Source organism: Xiphophorus maculatus, chromosome 14 (genome assembly GCF_002775205.1).
Source record: "Xiphophorus maculatus strain JP 163 A chromosome 14, X_maculatus-5.0-male, whole genome shotgun sequence".
In the NCBI taxonomy this organism is placed as follows: Eukaryota; Metazoa; Chordata; class Actinopteri; order Cyprinodontiformes; family Poeciliidae; genus Xiphophorus; species Xiphophorus maculatus.
In genome coordinates, this window is record NC_036456.1 from 9,299,491 (window position 1) to 9,322,060 (window position 22,570).

The 22,570-nt window shown below is 39.7% G+C and overlaps 2 protein-coding genes across 2 annotated transcripts in view; one reads left to right on the plus strand and one right to left on the minus strand.

Moving 5' to 3' along the window:
* Positions 1 to 527: 527 nt before the first annotated feature.
* Positions 528 to 3,567, plus strand: LOC102219004 (purine nucleoside phosphorylase-like). The gene is made up of 6 exons (XM_005811554.2): positions 528 to 915; positions 1,422 to 1,591; positions 1,683 to 1,786; positions 1,888 to 2,063; positions 2,162 to 2,352; positions 2,746 to 3,567. Exons 1-6 carry the CDS (start codon positions 893 to 895, stop codon positions 2,961 to 2,963), a joined length of 882 nt encoding a protein of 293 aa, XP_005811611.1. The 5' UTR covers positions 528 to 892; the 3' UTR covers positions 2,964 to 3,567.
* A 1,574-nt stretch (positions 3,568 to 5,141) lies between these two features.
* The window catches only part of LOC102217715 (calpain-1 catalytic subunit-like), a 32,316-nt gene continuing 14,887 nt past the window's right edge, over positions 5,142 to 22,570 (minus strand). Inside the window, exons 5-22 of the mRNA XM_005811549.2 lie at positions 16,867 to 17,000; positions 15,092 to 15,260; positions 13,927 to 14,010; positions 13,142 to 13,227; positions 12,152 to 12,226; positions 11,872 to 12,032; positions 11,206 to 11,366; positions 11,105 to 11,116; positions 10,729 to 10,940; positions 9,718 to 9,757; positions 9,569 to 9,634; positions 9,429 to 9,486; positions 9,246 to 9,310; positions 9,052 to 9,120; positions 8,186 to 8,264; positions 7,979 to 8,095; positions 7,747 to 7,805; positions 5,142 to 7,653 (exon numbers count right to left, since the gene is read on the minus strand). Coding sequence (XP_005811606.1) covers positions 7,627 to 7,653; positions 7,747 to 7,805; positions 7,979 to 8,095; positions 8,186 to 8,264; positions 9,052 to 9,120; positions 9,246 to 9,310; positions 9,429 to 9,486; positions 9,569 to 9,634; positions 9,718 to 9,757; positions 10,729 to 10,940; positions 11,105 to 11,116; positions 11,206 to 11,366; positions 11,872 to 12,032; positions 12,152 to 12,226; positions 13,142 to 13,227; positions 13,927 to 14,010; positions 15,092 to 15,260; positions 16,867 to 17,000 — 1,674 coding nt within the window. The 3' untranslated portion in view covers positions 5,142 to 7,626. The remainder of the gene's footprint in view (positions 7,654 to 7,746; positions 7,806 to 7,978; positions 8,096 to 8,185; positions 8,265 to 9,051; positions 9,121 to 9,245; positions 9,311 to 9,428; positions 9,487 to 9,568; positions 9,635 to 9,717; positions 9,758 to 10,728; positions 10,941 to 11,104; positions 11,117 to 11,205; positions 11,367 to 11,871; positions 12,033 to 12,151; positions 12,227 to 13,141; positions 13,228 to 13,926; positions 14,011 to 15,091; positions 15,261 to 16,866; positions 17,001 to 22,570) is intronic.

Consider the following 22,570-nt stretch of genomic DNA (forward strand, 5'->3'; position numbering starts at 1 on the left):
CATTTTTATCAACTCATATTTGTATGATCGTGAATCTGTGCTCACTAGTAAGTAAGTAAGTAAGGCAGCATATAAATATAAATACACAACAGAATCATAAATATCAGGTTATCATGAAGAAAACTAAGAAGAAATGTGTTTTATTTGCGTGTTGAAAGTGTCAATAAATGGTCCCATAAAACACTTGTGTGATAAAGCACTAAGTCTTAAAAAATAAATGAATAAATAAAAATAAAATAAAAAATAAAATAATGGAAATTTTGTGAAAGCACAAACTGTTTTCACAACACGACCACGAATCAGAAACCACGTGTTGCTGAAAACAAAACATTTCCCATGTCCTGCTGCTGAATCCTCCCGTCTTATCTTGTTCCGTCTCGGAGAAAAAGAAAAAGCAACGCGCACCAAGTCGATAAAGACCCGATTGATCATTCACGTAGCAAAAGTTGCGAAACGACTTTTCCTGTTAACGGTGAGGGGTACACATGTTTCTGCTGGCGCTCCTGCTGAAAAGGGAGTGGGGTATCTTAGGATTGAACTAAGTTGGACATTTTGTGGTGGATTTTTTTTTCTCTGCCTCTCTTTTTCTTTTTCTTTTTTTTATCGTACATTATTTTGAAGGTGCGTCTATTCGACCAATGGCGCTGCAGCTTCTTCAGGCGTGATTGACGGCGTGGGAGGAGCGCTCTGTCTGTCTGCGATATAAACCCGGCGAGAGAGGCAGGAACAGGACAGACCTTCAAAACTCATCCAGGGGATCGCAAGGCTTAAGGAAACTTTCAAAGACTGAAGATTCACCGATTATTCATCAACTTTTCCCCCGTGTTTTGGAGCTCACTGTCCACTTTTTTCCCTTTTTATTTTCACCAGACTTTTAATTCAATCTTCCGAAATGTTTCCAGAGTCAAGCAAGGGGTGAGTGATCATTTTAAAAAAAAAAAAAAAGCTTTCCTTATTCTGCTGGACACGTGGGTCCTTCCTGGACACGACGGGGGGAGCAAAAAATAGGGTTCAGGAATGTGTGGGCATGATTAGTGGGGGATGGCACAGAGACAGACATGAGCTTATGTGTTCAGGGCCAAAGAAATTAGAAGTTTAAAGACATTTAATACATTTAATTTAATCTCCAGTGAAGCCCTGTAGAAATAAAAATACTCAAGGTTAGAATTTAGTGGAATATACTAAATTGTTGAAATATTTTTAAGCAGATATTTTATATGTAACATAAATATAAGAAAATTAGGTGTAACGTATAACCCAGTGGATCTGATGTGAGCAACAACATAAAAGGTCAGAATTTATAAATAGCTTCACTCAGATTAAACCTTCAGCCTGAAGCCGTCCACTTTTCCTTCACTGGTCGACTTTATGCTCATTCCTCATGCTAATCTTTGCCCTTTTTTTGTGCCGACCCCATCCAGTTTGAGCTATGAGGACTGCAAGGCCACGGCTGACTGGCTGCTGACGCAGACGGACATGCGCCCCACCGTGGGCATCGTGTGCGGCTCGGGCCTCGGAGGGCTGGCCGATCTGTTAAAGGACCAGGTGGCCTTCAACTACAAGGACATCCCCAACTTCCCTCAGAGCACCGGTGAGTCGGGTCACATGAAACCCCCGCAGACAGGCCACCGGCCGCCATGTGCTGCTCGATTATTTACGGGCCGGTTGTGGTTTCTCCTCAGTGCACGGACATGCGGGAAGGCTGGTGTTCGGCACCATGAAGGGGAAACCCTGTGTCTGCATGCAGGGCCGCTTCCACCTCTACGAAGGCTATCCGATCCAGAAGGTAAGCTTGTCCTGCTCCGGCTTGGATTTCTTGTAGAATCTGGATCAAAAAGCATCCAAGCCAACTTTAAACAGAGGTTTGTGGTTTGGTTTTTTTCCCAGATCACTCTGCCTATGCGCATTTTCAAGCTGCTTGGCGTCCAGACGGTGGTAATCACCAACGCAGCCGGAGGCCTGAACCAAGACTTTAAGGTGGGCGACATCATGATCATCAAAGACCACATCAACCTGCCGGGGTTCGCCGGCAACAATCCACTGGTTGGACCCAATGATGAAAGGTAAACACAACTCTCCTACATCTACTGACTCGCCACTGGATGGTTTGCAGACTGTTGTTGCTCACCAGTGCACCTTTGTTTTTCCCCTCCCTTCGCAGGTTTGGCGTGCGGTTCCCCTGCATGTCTGACGCCTACGACCGAGACCTGCAGCAGCTGGCCATGGAAGTAGGACAGGAGCTGGGGTACGGAGACTTCTTGAAGGAGGGAGTGTACTGCGTGCTGGGTGGCCCGTCATTCGAGACGATCGCAGAGTGCCGAATGCTCCACTTGCTGGGCGTTGATGCGGTTGGTGAGTAGATATTTGTGAATGATAATGATGGTTGTAGGGCACCAATAAACTCCAACGATCACCTGAGCGGCACGTTTAGAAGAACTAAGGTGCCTCTACTCGCGACAAACCCTTCAATTTGGGAATTCTCAGGACTTCCTAGGGAGTTTATTGGGGTCGTATCTGCAGAGCCTGATAAACTTCAGTTGTGCTGGCATTTATTAAAGCAAGGTTGCTGATAGTTGAGCTACATAAAAAGATACCATCTCAAAGTAGCCGATAAGTGTAATCACACTTCCCAATTTCCAGGAAGGAAGGGCAATTTTAGAGAGGCGTATAGTTTCAACTTAACCTTTTGAAAGCTTCCAGACAGATTACAATCCCCTTACAATCACTTTTAATCATCATCATTAGGTATGAGCACCGTCCACGAGGTGATCGTCGCCCGCCACTGCGGCATGCGCGTCTTCGCCCTGTCTTTGATCACCAACCTGGCGGTGACGGACTACGACAGCGAGGAGAAGGCCAACCACGAGGAAGTCCTTCAGGCGGGCAAACAGCGAGCGGAACAGATGGAGCGGCTAGTTTCCTCCGTGGTGAACCGGATTGAGCCCAACAACAATTACATCTGAACGGGGGAACACCTGAGGACATTTAAACCTGGCTGAGGTTGTAGGTCGTCATGCCAAGGAGAATACTTCCTGCCCTAAAGTAGACTCCTTTTTTCTTTTTTTTTTGTGGGATTTTGTGTAAATATGGCATGAACATGTGTCTCTGAGCCTACAGGACATACATTCCCCTAAAGGGTGGCTCGATAATAAGTCACTTCTCAGTTCTGTTTTGTATTTTTTTTAAAAAGGCATATTTGTTCTAACTTATGTGATCATCTTGTAAAATAACTACAATTTAACTTAACGATTATAAATTTTCTGTACGGATCTTAATATTGTCTTTTTGGTTGAAACGTGTATATTGTACCAGGTATTTTACTGCTTGTTTTGTTTTTTCTTTCTTTTAACGACTGTTGCTACTAAAAGTGCTATTTATTAAAATGTTCAGCTTGTGTATGTGGGTAGTTGGGGTATGGATGGTGGCTGCATTTGTCCCTTCTGGTAAAGATCTGGGAAGTAGAAGGAAAGCAAATGCCCTAAAAAAACCATTTTTTAAAACCCTGTTTTTACTAAATTACCTGTTTTATAGTTTTAACAATCCCTTTGAAATAAATGTTAACTGAAGAACGTTTGTAATTTATGCTTTTTTTTTTAAATTCAACTTTTAATTCGCCCGTGTTTGGGTTTTTTTGTCTCATCTATTCTTAAAAATGTAAAAGGCAAGAGAACCCGGCTTTCAAGCAAGGCAAACAAAACAAGCTTTCGTGTTGCTAATGTATGCAAAAGGAGCTATACTTAAAAAGTTTAAAACTTGAACTGCGACAAACAAGGCTGTATGCAGACCGTTCGTCTTGCCGTCTCTCATAGCCAACAGGCTGGTGATTGAGGTTAAACTCTCCCAAGCTCTTTGTTAGAGAAATCCTGCAAAAAGTGGAATATCAGCTTCCTTAACTTAAAGCCCAAGATAACCTCCACGGGAGTGATCCAAGTAAAAAAACAAACACTCTTGTGGGTTGATGTCAAAAGAATGAATTTCAGTAAAAGCAGCTCATGCCTGCTGTTAAGTGTTGCTGTCCAACGGTATTTTATTGAAGCAAAGGGCAAAGCTGGTTCCCCTTGCTAGGTTCAATCCTCTGACTCCTTCTATTTAATATTTACATTCTCCCGCTAGTTCAGATAACAAATAATAGTTACCATAGCGATGCAGATGCACAGCTTCATGTTGCAACGTCCGCAGGTGACGATGAACCCCATTCAAACACTGAACGGATGCTTGGAAAATGAAAATAAAAACCAGCGTGTGGATGTTTTTCCAGCTGAACAAACAAAACTGAAGTAATTAGTTTTGGATCGAAAGAGGGATGATCTAGAGTCAACCCACAGCTTCAGTTATTATGGCCAGAAACTAGAGATCGAAACCGACATTTGGATGTGGTGATGGAGTCAAACCTGAACATTCAGAGACACATAAAGACAGTTACAAAGTCGGCCTTCTAGCATGTGAATTACATTTCCAGGATTAAAGGACTAGATATAGAGAAACAAATCCACGTGTTCACATTCAGCCAAACTGACTTAAAAAAAAAAATAAAATCAGCTGATCCAGACGCTCCTGCTCACATTCTACTAAAACTAGGAAAATGGGGACGTCGCCTCTGTCCTACTGACCTCACTGTCGCTCAAAGAATAAACTTTAAAATCACTTCTGTTAGTTTGCAAATAACTGAAAGCACCAAAATACATTAATCATTTTTTATCACATAAAACTTTCAGACCACTCAGGCCTGTGCATGTCGTCCACAGAATCTGAATCAGACACGGAGAAGCAGAATTAAGTTTTAATGCAAAACTAACCTGGAACAAACATCCAGAAAACTGAAAAAAAATAAATAAATACAGAAACTTTGAGTTTCAGTAGCTCCTGTTCAGAGATGCATTTGATTACTAACTGGATCATCATGAGCTTTAGTCTGGATTGCAACTTTTTATTAGTTTTATTTATTTTATCACTGCAATGTAATATTTTGGTGACAAACTTTTATCATGTAAAGTACTATGAATTGCTATTTTGCTAAAATGACCTGTATAAATAAACTTGATGACAGACAAACGTGACTGGCACTGCAACAGATTTTAAGACCTTTTTTTTTTCATAATTGTGATCTCCGTTTCAAACTTTAAGAAAACAAAACACTTCAGTGACGGTGAATTCAAAGGCTCATTTTTATTTGTAAAGTGTGTGTAGAGAGTTGACAGAAAGCACCGACGTAAACCACAATATTGCATGATGGATGGGTTCAAAGTGACCCGGAGGAAAATCACCCTGTGTAAACTTTACACAACATTGCATAAGCATTATGCTGCAAAAGTCAGCGCGTCAGCAATGATGCAAAAATAAAGGGGTTGGTTTGAACGATTTAAAGACGCAGGTCACAAATTGCTGTTCTTCCATTTACAAAATGTTTTTTGTTTTTTTTTTAAATGGCAAACATGTTTTTTTTTTACCCCCATATGATATACTGTATATATTGAATAAGGCTTAATGTTGTAACATGATCTCAAAATCTTGCTCCCATCGTAGTAGTAATAAAAAAAAAACAACCCCATTCTTAAAAGCAGATCATTTTTACATTTGACACTTCATGCACACATTGTCCATCCGCTTTGCAAAAATGTTCAAGTTCACCTCACACTTCATGACGAAATACGTTGACATAATCCCTTTGCCAGAGTATAAAAATCCAGCTGTTACAAAAAGGTTAAAGGTCGTCCCAGCCCCCAGGATATTGCAGAACAGTCCAAAATGCCATGCATAACAATGAGCATGTATACAATAAAAGCTAAACAGGACCGGATATATTGAAGTCAAAACATTCTCTGTGATACAGCGCGAAAACCACCAGACCTCAGCTGATAAGAGAGTAGAAGAAGTATGGCACAAGACGTCAACATTGACAAGCCAGGCCATTAGCACTGCTACAAACATCCAAAATATAATATTGCATATATTTGTTCAGGTTAAATGCTGGGCATGATTTTTAGATGCTTGCTCTCATTTTCTGTTGCTTGCATCAACGGACTGAGGTGTTGCAAAGCAAAGTTTAACACAGACTCTTCTCTCAGCTGGTCCAGATTTTTATCACTCACTATTAAATATACTTGAACTGCAACTAAGAGGGTGGAAAACTAAGAGTTTTGCAGTTTTATACCCAGGTCTTAAGTATTGTAAAAAAAAATATTTTAGGAAAATGAAAAAAAGGTTTCAGTACTTTTAAACGTTCATAACGGTTTAGAACTTAGTAGTATGCCGTTACCGTTCAGACATTACAAGTGAAGTATCTTGCAAGAAACAGAGAAGTGATTATGCTTTGGTGAAAAATAAAAACATTTCCCACACCCCCCAAGTTAACAAGATTTCCAAGCTAATCAGAGCAAAAATAATGCCAACAACAGGACGTGTGCCAAGTTAAAGCAACTCCAATCTGAAGAATGTCGGCCATTTATATGAACACCAAGTCTTTATCGTTGTTTGTGTGAGATAATCACATGCATGTCTGAAGGTTTGGCAAAACTGTAAACATGCTTTACTTTGCAAAAAGTATTTCAAATAGTTCATTTTGACTGCACACCAACACTGCCTTTGTGGTAAAAGCTCATCTAAAGAAGGTTTGTAATAGCGCTCAGATGAAATGCTTTAAAAGTTTAGACCAAGAATTTAAACCTTCTTTTGGTCTTAGCCCCTCTCTAGCTACCTGTCAGCGCTAAAAAACTGAGTTTTCTCAAAGATGCCAAGGGAATTATCTACCGTATGTAAAACATTTATATTTATTTAATTGGACCCTGCTCCGGATTATCTGAACTGTTCATTTCAGTCAGAAGTGACTGAGGAATTGCAGAGCTGTGATCAACTGGCTGGAAGCGCTAAATGGCTAAACAACGTGTATCAACAACTGGGCCGTGGCCCACGTAAAAAAAAAACAACAACAACTAAAAAAAACAACCAGATTTTATGGGATTAGTATGAGAGAAAGACATCAACCAATAATTGCTAACATTTAAAATTTGAGGTTTTAGAGCAATGTTTGCACTATTGAATTTCAAGAAATCACAGCAGAAGCGTTAATATTTCTGAATCAGAGAAGGCGAGGAAGAGAGAAAAAACTTTAGAAAGTTTCCAAATGACCACAAGTTGCACAGGTGGTCATTTCAAACTAAAGCAAATGACTGCAGCATCTTCATCTTAGTGGAAGAAAACACCATGATGTGTGGTGATAAAAATTAAAGATTTTGTGAATTTTTTAAAAAATGCTACAAAAGCACAACCCTGTGTCCACCCACTTAGACACAACCAACAATTTTTTTCAACGTCTATGTAGTTTATCAGCATTACTTAAGGGTAAAAAAGCAAAACAAAAACATTAGCACCCAGAGTGACCAAGGCTACAACAAGAGAGCTCCGTTCATTTGGCAACATGCAACAAATAAAGAATTGGCACATTTCCGATACAGGCACTGGAATCACAAAGTGTGTCTGTTTTAGCAACACAAGGCCTCAGCAGAGAGCATCCTGGAGGAGAAGAGAGCAGTGAAGGCACTGGTAAAAATGTAAAAAAAAAAAAAAAAACATCTGGGAATAATGGGCCTGGAGTTGCAGTGGGATGTGGTTCATGGACTCCACTCATCTCTAGGCAAACATGGTCAGAGTAATCCACTGTGGACCGAGGAGAGCAGGAAATGAATACAACACAGGTATACAGTTTGTTTGTAGGATGAATTAAAATACCATTCAGAGTTTAGGCTCTACCTGAAAGAAGTTGAGGGATATTTGACCGTCTCCATCCGTGTCCATGTTTTTAAATGTTTCTGTTGAGACAAAAGCGTAGAAAACCGTTTGCATCTTACATTTTCTGTTAAAAACAGACCGAAACCAGAGCAGATTTTCCTTCTGGGTAGTTTTCGTTCAAAAGAGAGATGGGATACAACCAATATTGGGTTTTTCTTTGAGTCACTAAAGGGGTAAAATAAAAGCATCTCACTGAACATCGTCTCCAGCCGGACCAAACAGGTGACAAAGTTGTCAAAGTCGATGGACATGTCTTCCTCTGTGTACCGCAGGATGATCAGCTGGAACAGATGGTTGTTCAGTTTGAAGCCTAGCGGGGAGGACAAAACGGTCCTAAAGGGTTAAAATGCTTCTCAGCTCAAGAGTTGATCTTTTTCTTCCCCTTTAGACAGAAAAGTACCTGCAGATTCAAGGGCCATCCGCATCTCATAGGAGTTCATGGTGCCCGATTTGTCCAAATCAAACTGTCTGAATATAGTCTGATGAGGTAGAAGTACACAGAGACAGAAGAAGAAAAGAAAAGACAGCAGTTAGACATAAAACCATTCAATTTTATTAAAAAGGGTTGTCGATATACACATTTAATACTTTGAGAAAAAATGTTTGTGCTAGAAATTGGTAGTGCTTCAGCAAACCCTGAATCTGGGAAAAGTGTTGAAAAGTCTTTTGACGTTCCTCTTAATTTGTCATGTTTCCTTAAATCTCAGAGTATTTAATTGGGCTTTTACATGACAGACCTATAAAAAGTACAGCATAATTGTGACCAGGGAAGGAAAGCTTTACTCAGAGAATTAGCCAAGTCACCACTGTAACGATGGGATCCAAAACCCAGGAGGGATTATACATCGAGACAATATCTATTAGTCTTGTACTCCAAAAATTTAAAAATATTTTTTTACTAATAAGATGAAAGTCATTGTCAGGGGTGAAGGACTAAGATTTGAAAAATTCAACTTTCACCAAAACACAATTTCAAAATGTCTTGTGGCAGAAAACTAACTGGCTGAGCCAAACTTTTTATGTTTTTTTATGTTTTGAAAACCATTTTTCCTTTTCATCCTGCTTCACATGCATGTGTCATGTTTCTGATGATACATCAGATTAATAATAAAAAAATAAATTCTAGTTTGTGGGTAAATACTTTAGCATGGAATTGGATCCATAGCAGTGGTCAGTCATGGTGTCCCTAACCACCTAGTCTGGATTAGGGATTTAAATTCAGGTGGTTTGGAGCTCAGTGACCGAGGCTTTAGCGCTGAATCTCACCAGGTATCGTTTGATCTTTTCCCAGAGAACGTGGAACTCTGTCAGGCCCAGCTTCCCGCTCCCGTCCGCCTGAGTTACAAAGTTCAGGAACATTCGGCATTTTAAAAAACATGGAAAGTAAATGAAAGATCCAGGCAGCTCAATCAGAAGAGGGAAAAACTCTGGTCCATATTTCATCTCGTTCTCAAGGATACGTCCATGAGGTTTATCATACTGCGGCAAGCTTCTTTAGAGAAGCCATCCGTCTTCAGGTCCTTGTCTGGTGGTAGAAGAAAAGCAAATTTATTGGTGAACAAACAGTATAGCGATATTAGAGAAATGACAAGACAGATTTAAATAAAACAAAAAAGATTGAATAGTTTTCTCAAATGACTAACGTTTGCCAATGATCCTGTTCAGTATAGTCTGAAGCTCAGTCATGCTGATCTCCATGTCCTGTTGGGCCAAACAAAATTCAGCTGAATTAATTACGACTTTGCCAGTTCAACCCGGTTACTGGGTTTTATAGGGTGCCTACATTGCCTGCCAGCTGCCTGAAGAGATTCTTGAAGCTTGCGTCAATCTGGCTCTCATCAACTTTAGTCTGAAACGCAACAGACACGTTAATGACACTTTCTTAATATAAATTTAGTTTGTAGTTTAATTGCATCAGTCGCCTCCTCTCACCTCTGGTGGAAGATCTGCAACCACTTTGTCATCCAGCTCCCTGACAGCCAGAAGAGAAAATAGGTTATGTCCTTTTGACAGATGCAAGACATTATTCAGTAGACGGCAACAGATGCAAAACGTGACAATGAAACCAAAGAATTTCAGAAACGAACAATAATGAGTAAACTATTCTCAGTATTGGATCATGGTAGAATCTTCCTTTTATCAAGATATCCAGTAAGTTGGTTTTTAGGTAAGATCTTTATGCTTTTGTTATTGGAAGCCGGTAAATATATCAAATATTGAAATTAGTATTTAATAAATAAAAAAGCTTAATGTTGATGACAGGAATACCAGGAACAGTTGGGACAGGAGCAGAAAGGAACTACAAAAGAAAGTGACTGAAAATATTTTGTCACTCAATAACAAATAAATAAAAAAATTCTTAAGTATTTTCCCCTCAAATATTTCAGTATTTTCTTGAGAGGTTTTAGTTTTAGAAACTTGATTTTAGAAAACTGGAATAAAACTGCTTCTGTTTTGGTCGCAGCCGAAACGCCTGTTGATGCAAAACCGACACGAACCAAGTATTGTAATAGAAACACTTTGAGTTGCTATATCTTTTTTGAAACAAGTGTGATAATTATGGCTACAAATGAACTGTACACACTGCTGAGTAAAATAATCTACAAACCACAGACTGGAAATTTTGCTAAATGCAGCTAACAAAATTTAACTTGCATCTATTGTATGTGCTTCACTGCATTGTTTACTTTCTTTTTTACATAACTGTAAATAAACAAAGCTAATAAGGGGTCAACATTTTGTATTTTGTCTTCAGATGATCTTACTCTTCTTGGTGCACGATGATTCCAATTTAAATTAATGTATGTTTTTCTATATAGACATTAAAAGTGTTTTTGGAAACCCTTAACATTTCGCTCTGCATGAGCTCAACTATAAAAAATAAAAACATAATAGTTATCACAATGTTGGCATCATTTCTTCAGAACCTGTAGCGTCACTCACTCAGAGCCGGCAGGTTTCTCGGAGAAGACTCTCAGGACAAAGTCGCCCTCATTGTTTGGCTCAAAGGTGGAGGGGACGATGATGTACTCCCCGACGGGCAACTTCAGGCGTGAGCTGACCTCCCTCAGGTTGATGAACTGCTCCGAGCGAGCGCTGGAGGCGTGTGTGAGGAAGAAGTCTCGCTTCAGGTGGACCCCCGAGCTCCCCACGAACTAAGAGAGACGTTCAGAGGCGGCAAAGCATTTTCTTATGGCCGTCATTTAAAAATGCACGCAGAGACTGCGGAGAAGTTTCATATCTGACGTTTCACTTCTAGGTTGATATCTGGCCTCAACACTAATAATCATTGGAGAAAAATGAATATGTAGACTAGTACCTCTTTTGGAACCTGTGAAAAGAGACAGAAGACAAAGTAAGATTATTCAAATAAAGACAGAAAGTAAAATGAAATTGATATCTGTCCAGAGCGCTGCTGACCTCATATAGAGCAAACCCAATGGTCTCCATGTCTTTGCCCTCTTGTCTTTTCTTCCTGCGGTCCTTTTGCATGAGCGCCACCAAAAAACTGCAGTCCGATTTGCCGGGGGCGTCGGGGTGCTGCAGCATGATCTTATACTGAGGATTCAGCCAAAACGTCGCTGCAGGCGAGAGGGCAAAAGGTCAGCCTTCCACGAGAACTGCAGGTCAATACTCATAATGATGATTTATTCATGTGTAAAATCTTAAATGAGAATTCAGATGTTTATTTCTAAAATCAGGAGAAAAATATGGTAAGAACAAAACAAAAAAAATGAATGAATTGAATTCCCAAAAATATTTTGGAAAGAGAGCACTGTGTCATTGATTATTGTTTAAATAAGAGTCACTTGTCCGCATTCCTTCCAGACAACAGTCCAAATATTCCCCACATCCCTCTACAACAGCTTCTTTTCAACAAAATAACAAAGTTTACACAAATAAAAGAACCATTTAGCATTTTCCATTAATCAAGTTTAACACCATGAGACTCTTGACATGGGACGTGGGAGATTTTTTTGGATGAACGTTTTGTTTCCCGAAATGTGGCAACAAAATCAAGTTACAATCTCTGGGCCCAGTTCCATCTCATCTCTTCCAGTCGTCTCCGTCCTCGTCGGTCAGTACCTGGGTAGTTCCTGCAGCCTCCAGCTGTGCTGCCTCTCCTCCACTCGCCTCCGAAGAGCGACGTGCTCCACTTCTTCATCCGGCCGTCCTGCAGGGCGTCCGCCGTCAGGTTGCAGATCTCCAGACGGGTGAACTCCCGCAGGAAGTCAGTGAAGGACATCCTGGAAGACGGAAATAAGTTTGGCTCAAATGACCTTGTCCAAAGGTGGGACGTTGTTTTAGCGCAGGTGTAAACGTTGAAGTAATTTACGAGGCTGGGTCTCTATTCTGTTCGACTCACCAGAACTCTCCGTCTTCGCTGCAGTTCTGAAGTCGACTTCTGGCGGAGCTATCCACGGAGTCCCATTCTCTGGAGCTAAAGAGTTTATAAAGAACGGAGAATAAATAGACGGCACTGCTTAGTCTTCTACTTAAGATCCATCTCAGATATTATATATAAACCATCAAGTTTTTTAAATTTAGTTCCCAGAAGTCACTTCCTTTTAGGAAAGTGGGAAAGACAAGAAAACACTTATGTGTTGATTTTCAAGAGACAAAATGCTACTCAGTAGAGCTGGGAAATAAATCAACAGCAATATGCATCATTATAGACTCGAGATCAATATCGATAGAAAACACATCTGATGGAATAATCAATTTCATTGAAATTTGATCCAGAACTGCGTAGTATTCTGGGGGATGTAGGCAGAGAGGTAAGGTCTTAGCCACTCAGATTGTCACAACCAGCTAAACAAGGCGGGTGGCATCAACTAACTCACTCACTCGCCTTTTGGTTACCTAGCAACAATTGTTGAATAACTTGCGCCGCAGCAGATTTTAAGCAGTTTGTGACCGCTTAAAATCAAAATGCCGTGGAGTGAAGGGAGAAAATCAGCACAACAGATCGACGGGAAACTGGATAATTATCGATATCGATTGATATTGATGATTACCAATAACATTTCTAACTCCTGTACTACTCAGCTAACCTTTTCGATATCTACAAGCAATAAATAACTAAATGTGCCAAACATAAATTTATCCCAGTATACACTCCTGAAAATATTTGAACTGGTTCAGCCTCTAAATAAAAATAAACATCAACATCAATTTACCCGACTAGGAAAGAAGCGATTTCTTTAACATTGACATTAATTTCCCATCTGCATCCCCCCCCATGCAGTTTTATCAGATTGGGAGCAAGATTTGTAAATCTCAATCGAGGAAAAAAAAGCTTTACACCACAAAGGTACAAAGCAGTAAAAACAAACCCGTCTAAGGAAGACCTTACTTGTCACTCCAGGCCCCGGTCCATTCCACCTCCCCCCAGGGGTTCCTGATGCGGACCAGCTTGGTCGGGTTTCCTCTGTACACCACCTTCAGGCAAAGACATCGCTCGTGTTTATTTTTAGAGTTGCCACAGGTAGAGTACATACACCTAAAACGAACAGCTGCATTCAAGCCACAAAACTTTCATAAACAGGAAGCGACCCGTTTGCATCACAACCCGAAGTCTGCTGCTCTGTGCGTGCTATACGAAGCAATCCTTGATGCTGCAGAACAAACATCTGTTGCACAGCGAGCTCAGAACCCCGAGCTCAGATTGCACTTTGTTTTTAATAAATGACTAAAGGCCAAGATTTCAAATTAGTTAATGAGGTCAATTAAACTCCCAATAAGCCAAACTTTACAGTATGTGGCTCAAAACTCCGCTGGATGTCCCGGATCAGTTTCAGAGCAGACTCCAGTTTATATGTTCATCCATGGTCTTAATTAGCACTTTTTTAAAGAATAATTTTTATTTACAGGCTTCACACTTCATTTTATTTCTTATTTCTGTTGCTTTATTTAGTTTGGATATTTAAAATGTCCTCGGGCGTTAAACGTTCATTAGAATTTAAAATTTGTTGACCTTTGAGAATGTTTTCTTACATTTCTACTATTATGTTATTTGAAAATGGTCTCAAAACAACAATATTATCGTTTAGCGCAATAACTTCTGGGACAATTTATCGTCCAGCGACATTTGTTATTGTGACAGATCCCTGATCCCGACCCCCACATCCTCTAGCTCACCTCGTTCACAGCAGTCAGAGAGTAGGCGTGGCCCTTCACCAGCTTCTTGAATGTGACGGCCTCCATGTCTACTGAGCTGGTGATCTGTGAAAGAGACAATGCAACGCATGGATTGTGAATAAAGGTCACTGAGATGGTTTATTTGTCTCTGTCGACACATTATCTAGAGCGGGGAAATCTCATAATGCTTGGTCAAGCTACGAATCAGCAGTGCATGTGATGTCTTGTGAGACGCAGACACAAGCTCAGATTTATTACTGTGGCGACTCAAAAAAAAAAAATCTATAACTACAGCAGGCGTTTTCTGGAGCTCTCGTTTCTGAACTATTCACACCTGCAAACATCTGCTGTGATGCAACTGCAGCATCGCAACAGTGCAAAAGAACATTCTGATGATCAATGATTCACCATTTCATCATGTTTGGAGAAAGGTCCAACGTTTTTTTTCCACCTGTCAGACTGCTGGTTCGTCATACCCAAACTAAAGTATCGGAAGGCAAATTTACCAGACAGAACGTCCTTCGCTGCAGAGTTCAGTGCTCCCTGTCTGCAAATAAAGGTTCTGATCAAAAGCCTTTCACTCACTGGATTCCTGGCAGCTTCGGTTGTGTAAGCGTCTCTGCCCTCTAGTGGCTTCAACTAAAATCTGCTTCCCACCCCAAACACTTACAATATCATAATATAGGTTATAAGAAGATATTTAGACTATGAGGTCATAATTCTGTATGTTTTTTAAAAACATTTTTAAAGGGAACTTACATTGAGGAAAAGTGAAAAATGAATCTCTTGGGTTTTTGTTTGTTTTCTTTATCTCTATATGAATATAAACACACAAGACACCATATCAAGCTCTGATTCATATTTATTTAGCCTAAATAAAGTAAAAAGTTTTTAAAAAATCAGGGGATTAATTTTTTACTTTCCCTCAATGTGTGTCCTCTTAAAAAAATTAAAATAAAAAAGTACATAATTTATGATTTTCATATCTACTTTGTCACCCTAGAGTCATAAAAACTTATGCTGGGCCAGATTTGGCCCCCAGCTCTCGAGTTTGACACAAACGTGTTAGAAGACGGTTTGAGAAAAACAAACTCAATCCCTTTCAGAATCTGTGATAAAACTACATTATCTTGAATCTGAGCGCAAGTCAACGATCAGTACTGACGTCGATAGAGCAGCCGAGCAGGGATCCTCTCTCGACGGCTCGGCTGATGATGCTGAAGAGGTCCGGCGGGGCGTTCTTCAGCTCAAACATCTCCGTCACGCCTCCGGTGAAGTCCTCAAAGCCCTCTGATGTGCTGCCGCCTGACAGAGCCTCGTAACAGCCGTTCAGCCTGCGGACCAGAGCAGTTCTGGTGCATGAATTGGGTCTCCAAGGAAAAGAGTGGCGGTAACAGTAGAAACACTTCACGCTGCGTTATTTATGTTAAAGTTTAAATAAACTACAGTTGCAGCTTTTGCTGCTGCAGTCTCATGTTCACATTGCACTAATATGGGAACTTGTGTAAACTTGGCGGCCATGTGTTTATATGAACAATACTGCATCTCAGTGGTACAGCTGAGAGCACAGCTGTCAAATGAAGCAGCTGCAGCTCTTGGTCATTGAACTCCTTTAGAAAGAGCCAAGTGTCTCATCAAACATTTTACCATCTGGACCATGTTTGGTCAACAGGCAGTTCCCAGACCTGAGATATTCAAGGAGGAGGTTGAAACTGTAGCCAGAAGAGAAAATAAATGTTTGAATCATGCTTCAAATTCCTGATAAGACAATCCGTTTGGCTGAAGGCTACTGTAGAAATCCAAATTTAAATACAACATGCTTCACTTTAAAGAAACTAATTCTTAAATATATCAAATTTAACCACACACACAAAAATGAATCATCAACCAAGCAGCCTGTGATGCTAATTAAAAGGACCAATCATGACCAATTTATTATGCTGGACAACCACTAGGTGTCATACTAGAGCAGTTTTAAAGCTGCTGTCAGTTTGCAAATACTAAACAACGAAGTCTGCTCTTTTTTTTCTCCTTAAAGACTTATGCACCATAAAATTGCTTAGATTAAAATAAAACATATTTAAATGATCTTACTTCTTAAAAAAAAGTAGATTGCAACCTTAAAAAATAGGGCATTGTTCTAGTAATCATAGTTTAGCAATTATTCTCAAAAGTTTGTACTAGCACAAAGATTAGCTGCTAACCAGTTTATTTGGTAGACATTTTCAATTGCTTGTCAATACAAATAACGACCTATTAATTCCAAGACATACAGTATGCATTTAAATATGTTTTTTGGTCTAGTGATCCAAAAAAAGAAAATTCTGCATGGTTTAGGACTTTCCTTGACTTAAGTCAGGACACACCTGACTTAAAAGACTGTGTAATTAACAGGTTCCTGCAGTACCTGATGGCATGCAGAGGAGGCAACACAATCGTTTCAATCACGTGTGTTAGAGCAGAGTCACATTCAAAACATGCGAGAAGCTCGGCCCTGAGGACAAGAGTTGGGGAGGAGGCACTAGCATCAGTACTATGCTGTTGCTCTGGATATTTCAGAATGTACTGATCTACTGGGATTTCTCAGTAAAACAAAGTCTTGGATTTACATAGAACAGACTTGAAGTGAGAAAATATCCAGTGAGAATTTGTTGTGTGGGCTAAAATGAGTTGATGTCAAAAGTCAGAGGAGAGTGGCTTAAGAAAGCCGTCTATAACTAAAGCAACCTGTTACAATAAAGGTATGCTGAATAACATCTCTGAGCACATGATACATTGAACCAAACTACGATTCACACAGCTAAACATTGCCTCGTCCGATGAATCTCCATTTCAGTAGCAACATTTAGAGAGTAGAGAGAATTGGATCCAAATCCATCAAAATCTCAGTGAAATGTATGATTGTGCATCAGCATGTGGATTTGTCAGCTTTGTTCTTACTTGGCGTAGGCCTTTTCCAGCAGAGCGCTCCAGAATTCAGTCCCCTCTGCGGAGTGGACAAACAGTAACTTCCCATTCTTCGCTGGGAGACGGTCATCAATCACCACATCCACCCACTCTCCAAACTGCCAGAACTGCATTACAAGAGAGGAAGCAGAGAGCTCTAGAAAACACAACGCTACAGAAAGATTTCACGTTCTTTTAAAAGGAGTCTGGACTGTTTGTACAGATTCTCATTCAAACATCTGCACAGTTTCAGAACATTGCAATAATAACGTGCAGGTTTTCCTTTAATACTTCTGCTGAATCTGTAGAAAGTTTACTTAGAGTGAGTACTTCACAAAGTCAGTCTACTAAGCCAAATTAGCAACATAAATGTTTCGCATTTTTGTGTGAAGAAAGGTTTTAAAAAACAAAAATGATTACAGGTTTTGATACAAAGCATTAATAATACAAAAACAGAAAAAATATTCTGGTTTAACTCAAGTTAAAGAAAACAACATTGCTCACTCTGTTCACAAACGAGATGACTAATGTTTACTAGGAACCGTTAGAACTTTTCGTAGTATGTGTGTAACAGCAATCATTTTACAAATCAAACAGGTTTCTGTGCTGCATGTAAAATGCCAAAGAGGAGGGCAGAGTCAATTTCTCTGAAATAGTTTGCCTAGAGGCTGATGTGTTTAGATGACTGATCCTGTTTTCCAGGAAAACAAACAGGCATTGGTTTTGTTTTCACCTCTTTTAAATTAAAGCATTACAGGTAGATGCAAATAGGCTCACTTCTGAGAAAAGACACCTGATTGAATGACTGGTGTCCAGCAGGGGTCAGTATGATGCAGACCCAAACATTCTGCTTGCATGTATTTGTTGTTGTGACATAGTAAAATTAAAATTATCCTCACAAAGGGAGTAATCATAGAGGTTAAATTATTTGTTTCAGATTTATTGCAGAAACACAGAAGCATAAAAGCGATGTCTGGAATTTCACCAGTTCACACACACTTCTCTTCAGCAGCTGGGTAGGTTAGCATGTGGGTGCAAGTCAGAAATGAAGCCTGCAAGACTGTCTCACCGTAGTGTAAATCACCACGGACTCAATAAGGAGCTACAAAAACCAACTCACAAAAAAAATAAATAACTAAAAAATCCTATCCAAGTCAGATTAGAATCTGCTGGTCATTATACACCAACATGTATCCAAATGAAGGCAAGTAAAAACAAAACTAGTAAGAAAAAAAAGCCCCAACAAACATGAGAAATGAGAAATGTATCCAATTAAAAAGCTAAAAACACAACAGCTTGATATAGGAATAAAAAAGTGTTTCCAGCAAAAACTGTATTTCAGTAAACCCAAATTTTGTCTCCTGTGAATTCGGTGGCTTGGGAGTTTTTTCCTTTTAAGACTAATCTACACCTCTACAAACTCCCAACAGCACATACATCCTCCTTTGTAGCAGCTAGCTGCAGTAAAAGGTTAGGCTGGTGTCAGACATGTTCCTTTCTTGCCATATATGACCAAGCATCGAAAAACATCTTACATGGACATAAAGAAATTAACCGTGCTTTGTTCTGTCGCATTAGTCAGCCATGCATGTCATTTTTGATGTGCCGCCGTCATATTATGAGGAATGGTGCAAAAATGAAATGTTCAGCAACAACTGGAGAGAGCAAGCTACTTCTGCTGTCAGAACAAATTCGCCTTTTATTTAAAATTTTTTCCAAATTAAAAAAAATATTAAGGGAGAATCTGGGTATGAAAGTTCAATGCAATAAGTGTCCCAACTGGCCAAAAAAAACTATTTCCTGAATTCATAAGAAAGCAAAGAAGCCAAAGTCACTTCAAGCATTCGTCATGCAGAGGTGTGTCATTTATCAGTGCGGTCACCTACACACCTCAGAATAAGATGAAGTAAAGTCAGCCCTGCCTGTGTTGACATCTGAACTGCATACATTTACAATGGAAGCATTTCCAGGAAAAAAAAAAAAAACTCCGTTTATTGTTTAGGCCAATGGAAGAGACAAAGAAAAGAGGAAGGAGGTTGGGGAACCGTCTTTTTAGCTTAACCACAGAGCTAATGAGTGCGCACTAGCATCACGTTGCATCCAGGAGCATTTAGCCCACTTTTGTTGGTCAGCATCTGTTTTTAATGTGCAGCAGAAACTTTCCACAACATGCATGCAAAGCCGAGATCAGTTCTGGGAATAGCTGTGCCACAATACGGCCCACTGCAGTTTCAGACTGGAACAGCCAAGTGTGAACGCCACCCATACACGCTGTGAGAAAAAAACAAAACGAACTCTAACCAGATCAGTGTCGTGACTTGCAGGAAGTTTAGCATCTGAACCTGGGAAAAACCTCAAAACTATTCAACAATGGGCGTTCCCGTGCAAAAAGCGCATTGCTACAAATATCTTAAAGGATTCTGCTCCAGTTTATTTTTGTTTCTGACCGAGACTCCCCTTGTTTCTGATTTTTTCTCTCCCCCTTTCTGCCTTCTCACTGAAAAAAACAGATTACAACTCCCCGCAGCTTGGACTCATAACGTTTTGGGATGACTCATTTAGTTCAGGGTAATTTATCCGCAAGCTTAAGGGATCCAAACTTGCACAAAAAGGAAAATCCAAGACAGATCTGACAGCGCACAAATGCAGAAGAAAACAAAGACCTGGTAACGAATACAGCAGAAGTCCAAAGAAAGGATTATGGAAGTAGAGCAGGTTTTACGAAACATGAAGCTTTTTTTTTTGCATTTGTATGGTGTTCAGCTTTCAGCTTTTGTACGGTGTTTAGATTTAGCGCAACATGCATTTGCAGGACATTTTGAGCAAGCTGGAGCATTATTCCCCCTCACTTTAGTAAAGCAACAATGAATACACGAGCACATGTTTCTGCAGTGCACCACTGTCTGGTCCCAGAGGTGTAAAATAGCAGCTGTGAGCCACTTCGTGATGATTTTTATTGATCTTTCTGCCGCATGAGACAACCGCACACCCGGGAAAAGAGAAAATCACCTTTTTCTGACCGTTAAAAGCTACATTTAAAACTTACTTTGAAGTGTTAAGGACCACAGTCCGCCTTGTTTTATACGTTTGTCTGCACCATGTGGGCTTACGTAGGGAATGTGCAGAGACAGCTGGGTTGTTTGTCTACTCGTTTCTGCTCCGATGGTTTTCATGACTGAACGGGCTGATAGAAGGGATCCCTGACGGATCTCTGTTTTATTTCGCGTTCGACATCTCTGTGACTGTGCATGCTATATGCGACTGATGAGTGAGTGTGTCGTCCCTCCATCGGGATGGCTCTGTTCCCCTCAGCTGGCAAAACGCCCACCGGATCAAAAGTCTAATTATCTTGAAAGGGCTCAGTGACCCAGCAAGCTGAGATGGTGGAGTTATTACAAAAGATACAACCAGATTTTCTCCGTCCCATTTCTTTCTTTTTTTTTGTGAAGAGCAAGACTTTTAGAGAACATGTCTAAAGAGGCAGAAGATTGTAGATTCTTCAAAGTGTAAAATAAACCTCTTTTGGTGCTACAGGGACAAATGGCTGGAGAAACAAATTCAGAAATAAAGACATAAGAGACACAACTTTGTCTGAAGCAGGTTGAAAACGGATCAAAATAACGACTGAAGTAGCCTTGTTGCTAAGTTTGGACGGTTCCAGGTGTGGCCGTATTTACTGTGCATTGCATTTGTATTGATGCACCAGTAAATATTGCAAGTCTTGTTCTATGTTACATAATTTATTGTTTTTTATTCTGGTTTATAATAGTTCTTAAAAAGGAATAACTTCAAAATCGAAAGCTACAACTTCTAACTTAAAGTCAAAACTCAACTAATTTAAAGAGGAAAAAATACATTGAACATAAGGTAGCTGCATAAGTGTGTACACCCTCATTTAGCTGGGGATCTAATTTTATTCGGAATTAATCTTCACACTCTAATGTAAAGTAGGCCTCAACAGACACACTATGTCATTTGATTAATCCCACATAAAGTAATAGTTTGTTCCAGCAGACTCTTCCTGTCATTTACTTAATCTTAGTAAAACATCAGAAACGCCTTCCAAATGAGTGGGATCACATTGGCAAAAGGCATTAGGTAGAAGAAGGGTAAAAAATATACATTTTCCAGGAATTACCAACACCATGGAACACTGTTCAGACAGTCATAATCAAGTAGAGATTATCTGGCACAGCAGAGACATTAGCAAGAACTGAACAAACATCCAAAACCGAAGGAAAGGTGACAAAAACTGGTCAAGTGGATGAAGTGAAAGCCTACAGCAACATTTGATGAGCTGCAGACATTTTCAACAAGTGCTGGCTGTGTAGTATATGAGATAATCTTTAGTATTCTTTGTATGTTGTGGCTGTGGACTAAGCTGGCAAGATAGCTAAACCAAGTTAAATGTTGCAAAAAGACATTTGAAGTCTCCCAAAAGAGGAAGATCAACTTTTTGGCCATAATTCTTAAAGGTATTTTCGGATGCGCGTCAGCCAAACATTGGCGTAATGTACAGGACATGCAGTTACGGTGAGAAACCCCTTTCTAAGGCTGCAGTTTGTGTCAGTTTTTCATTTCACAATAAAGCAAGCATCCTGCATCTGCTTTCCTCTCAGTTAGCGCCTTAAAATCACTTCAACTTTGATGCAAAATCATCACAAAGTACGAAGTGCAAACCCACAGTTTAAGTCTGGTTAATCTTTATTTATCTGGGAGTTTGTGAACGGTAGCTTTCATTTGTGACTTTGACTCTTAAACACAAAACTGACAATAAAAGTGTTGTGTTTTTTAAAGAGTCAAATGTTCAGTACTTATAAGCACTTTTACCACAAAAGTGAAGTAAAGAAACCAGATATTTGTTACTTAATGACGCTTCTCTATTTGCAAAACAACTCCTTTAATGCAGGCTGTGGTTACAATCATTAGTTATAAAACATGCAAATAATAATAAACTACAAGCTTATTCAAATAATCCATCAGACAAAGAAGGGCATCAGTCATATCTTACATACGGAAACAGAGTAAACCTCTGCTATAATAAAAGTCCATGTTGGACTGACCATGTGCTCGCTTCCTGTTAGCTTTCTGAAGATAAGACCTTTTAAACCAAGCCCAGATCTGTGTCAGTGCTACAGATGCCTTCTTGTTGCAGTTTACATGTAATTGTTGTTGCACACAATAAAGCAAAGTTCAACTGATAAGCTGCAGTCACCTCCCAACGGCTGCATCCATGCGTAACCGCAGAACAGATTCGTTAATTATGTTGCAAAGCAGCATGACCAGGTCAGAGAGAGAAGGAAGGATCAGCTTGAAAGATCCTGCAGAAGTGCACCACATAAAAAAAAAACATCTTTCAACATTTAACAGTTTCTATTATTTATGGAACAGCAATTTAATTACAGGTGGCAATTATCACTGTCTGACTGCCTGGGTGTGGAAGAGAGAGGCTGATTATCTTCAGTGATTTGGAAAGTAAAAATAGGAGGCAGAGACATAAAAGCTGCGCTTTGAACTCTTAGATCTGTCAAAAAAAGAGCAAAAAAATAAATAAAAGTTGGTTGACAGGATCAGATGGCACTCTGAGAACAAATCGGAAATGTGCTTTTATGGTTTTTCTTTCACAGATTAAACCACATCTTATGATTACACATCCTAAAAAAACTAAACAAAAAATATATATAAAAAACTGTATTCT

Bases quoted from the DNA above. Each gene is read 5' to 3' on its own strand.
- LOC102219004 (XM_005811554.2), top strand. From the start codon at position 893: ATGTTTCCAGAGTCAAGCAAGGG. The intron at 916-1,421 runs GTGAGTGATCAT...GACCCCATCCAG, and splicing joins TTTCCAGAGTCAAGCAAGGG to TTTGAGCTATGAGGACTGCA. The intron at 2,064-2,161 runs GTAAACACAACT...CTCCCTTCGCAG, and splicing joins GTTGGACCCAATGATGAAAG to GTTTGGCGTGCGGTTCCCCT.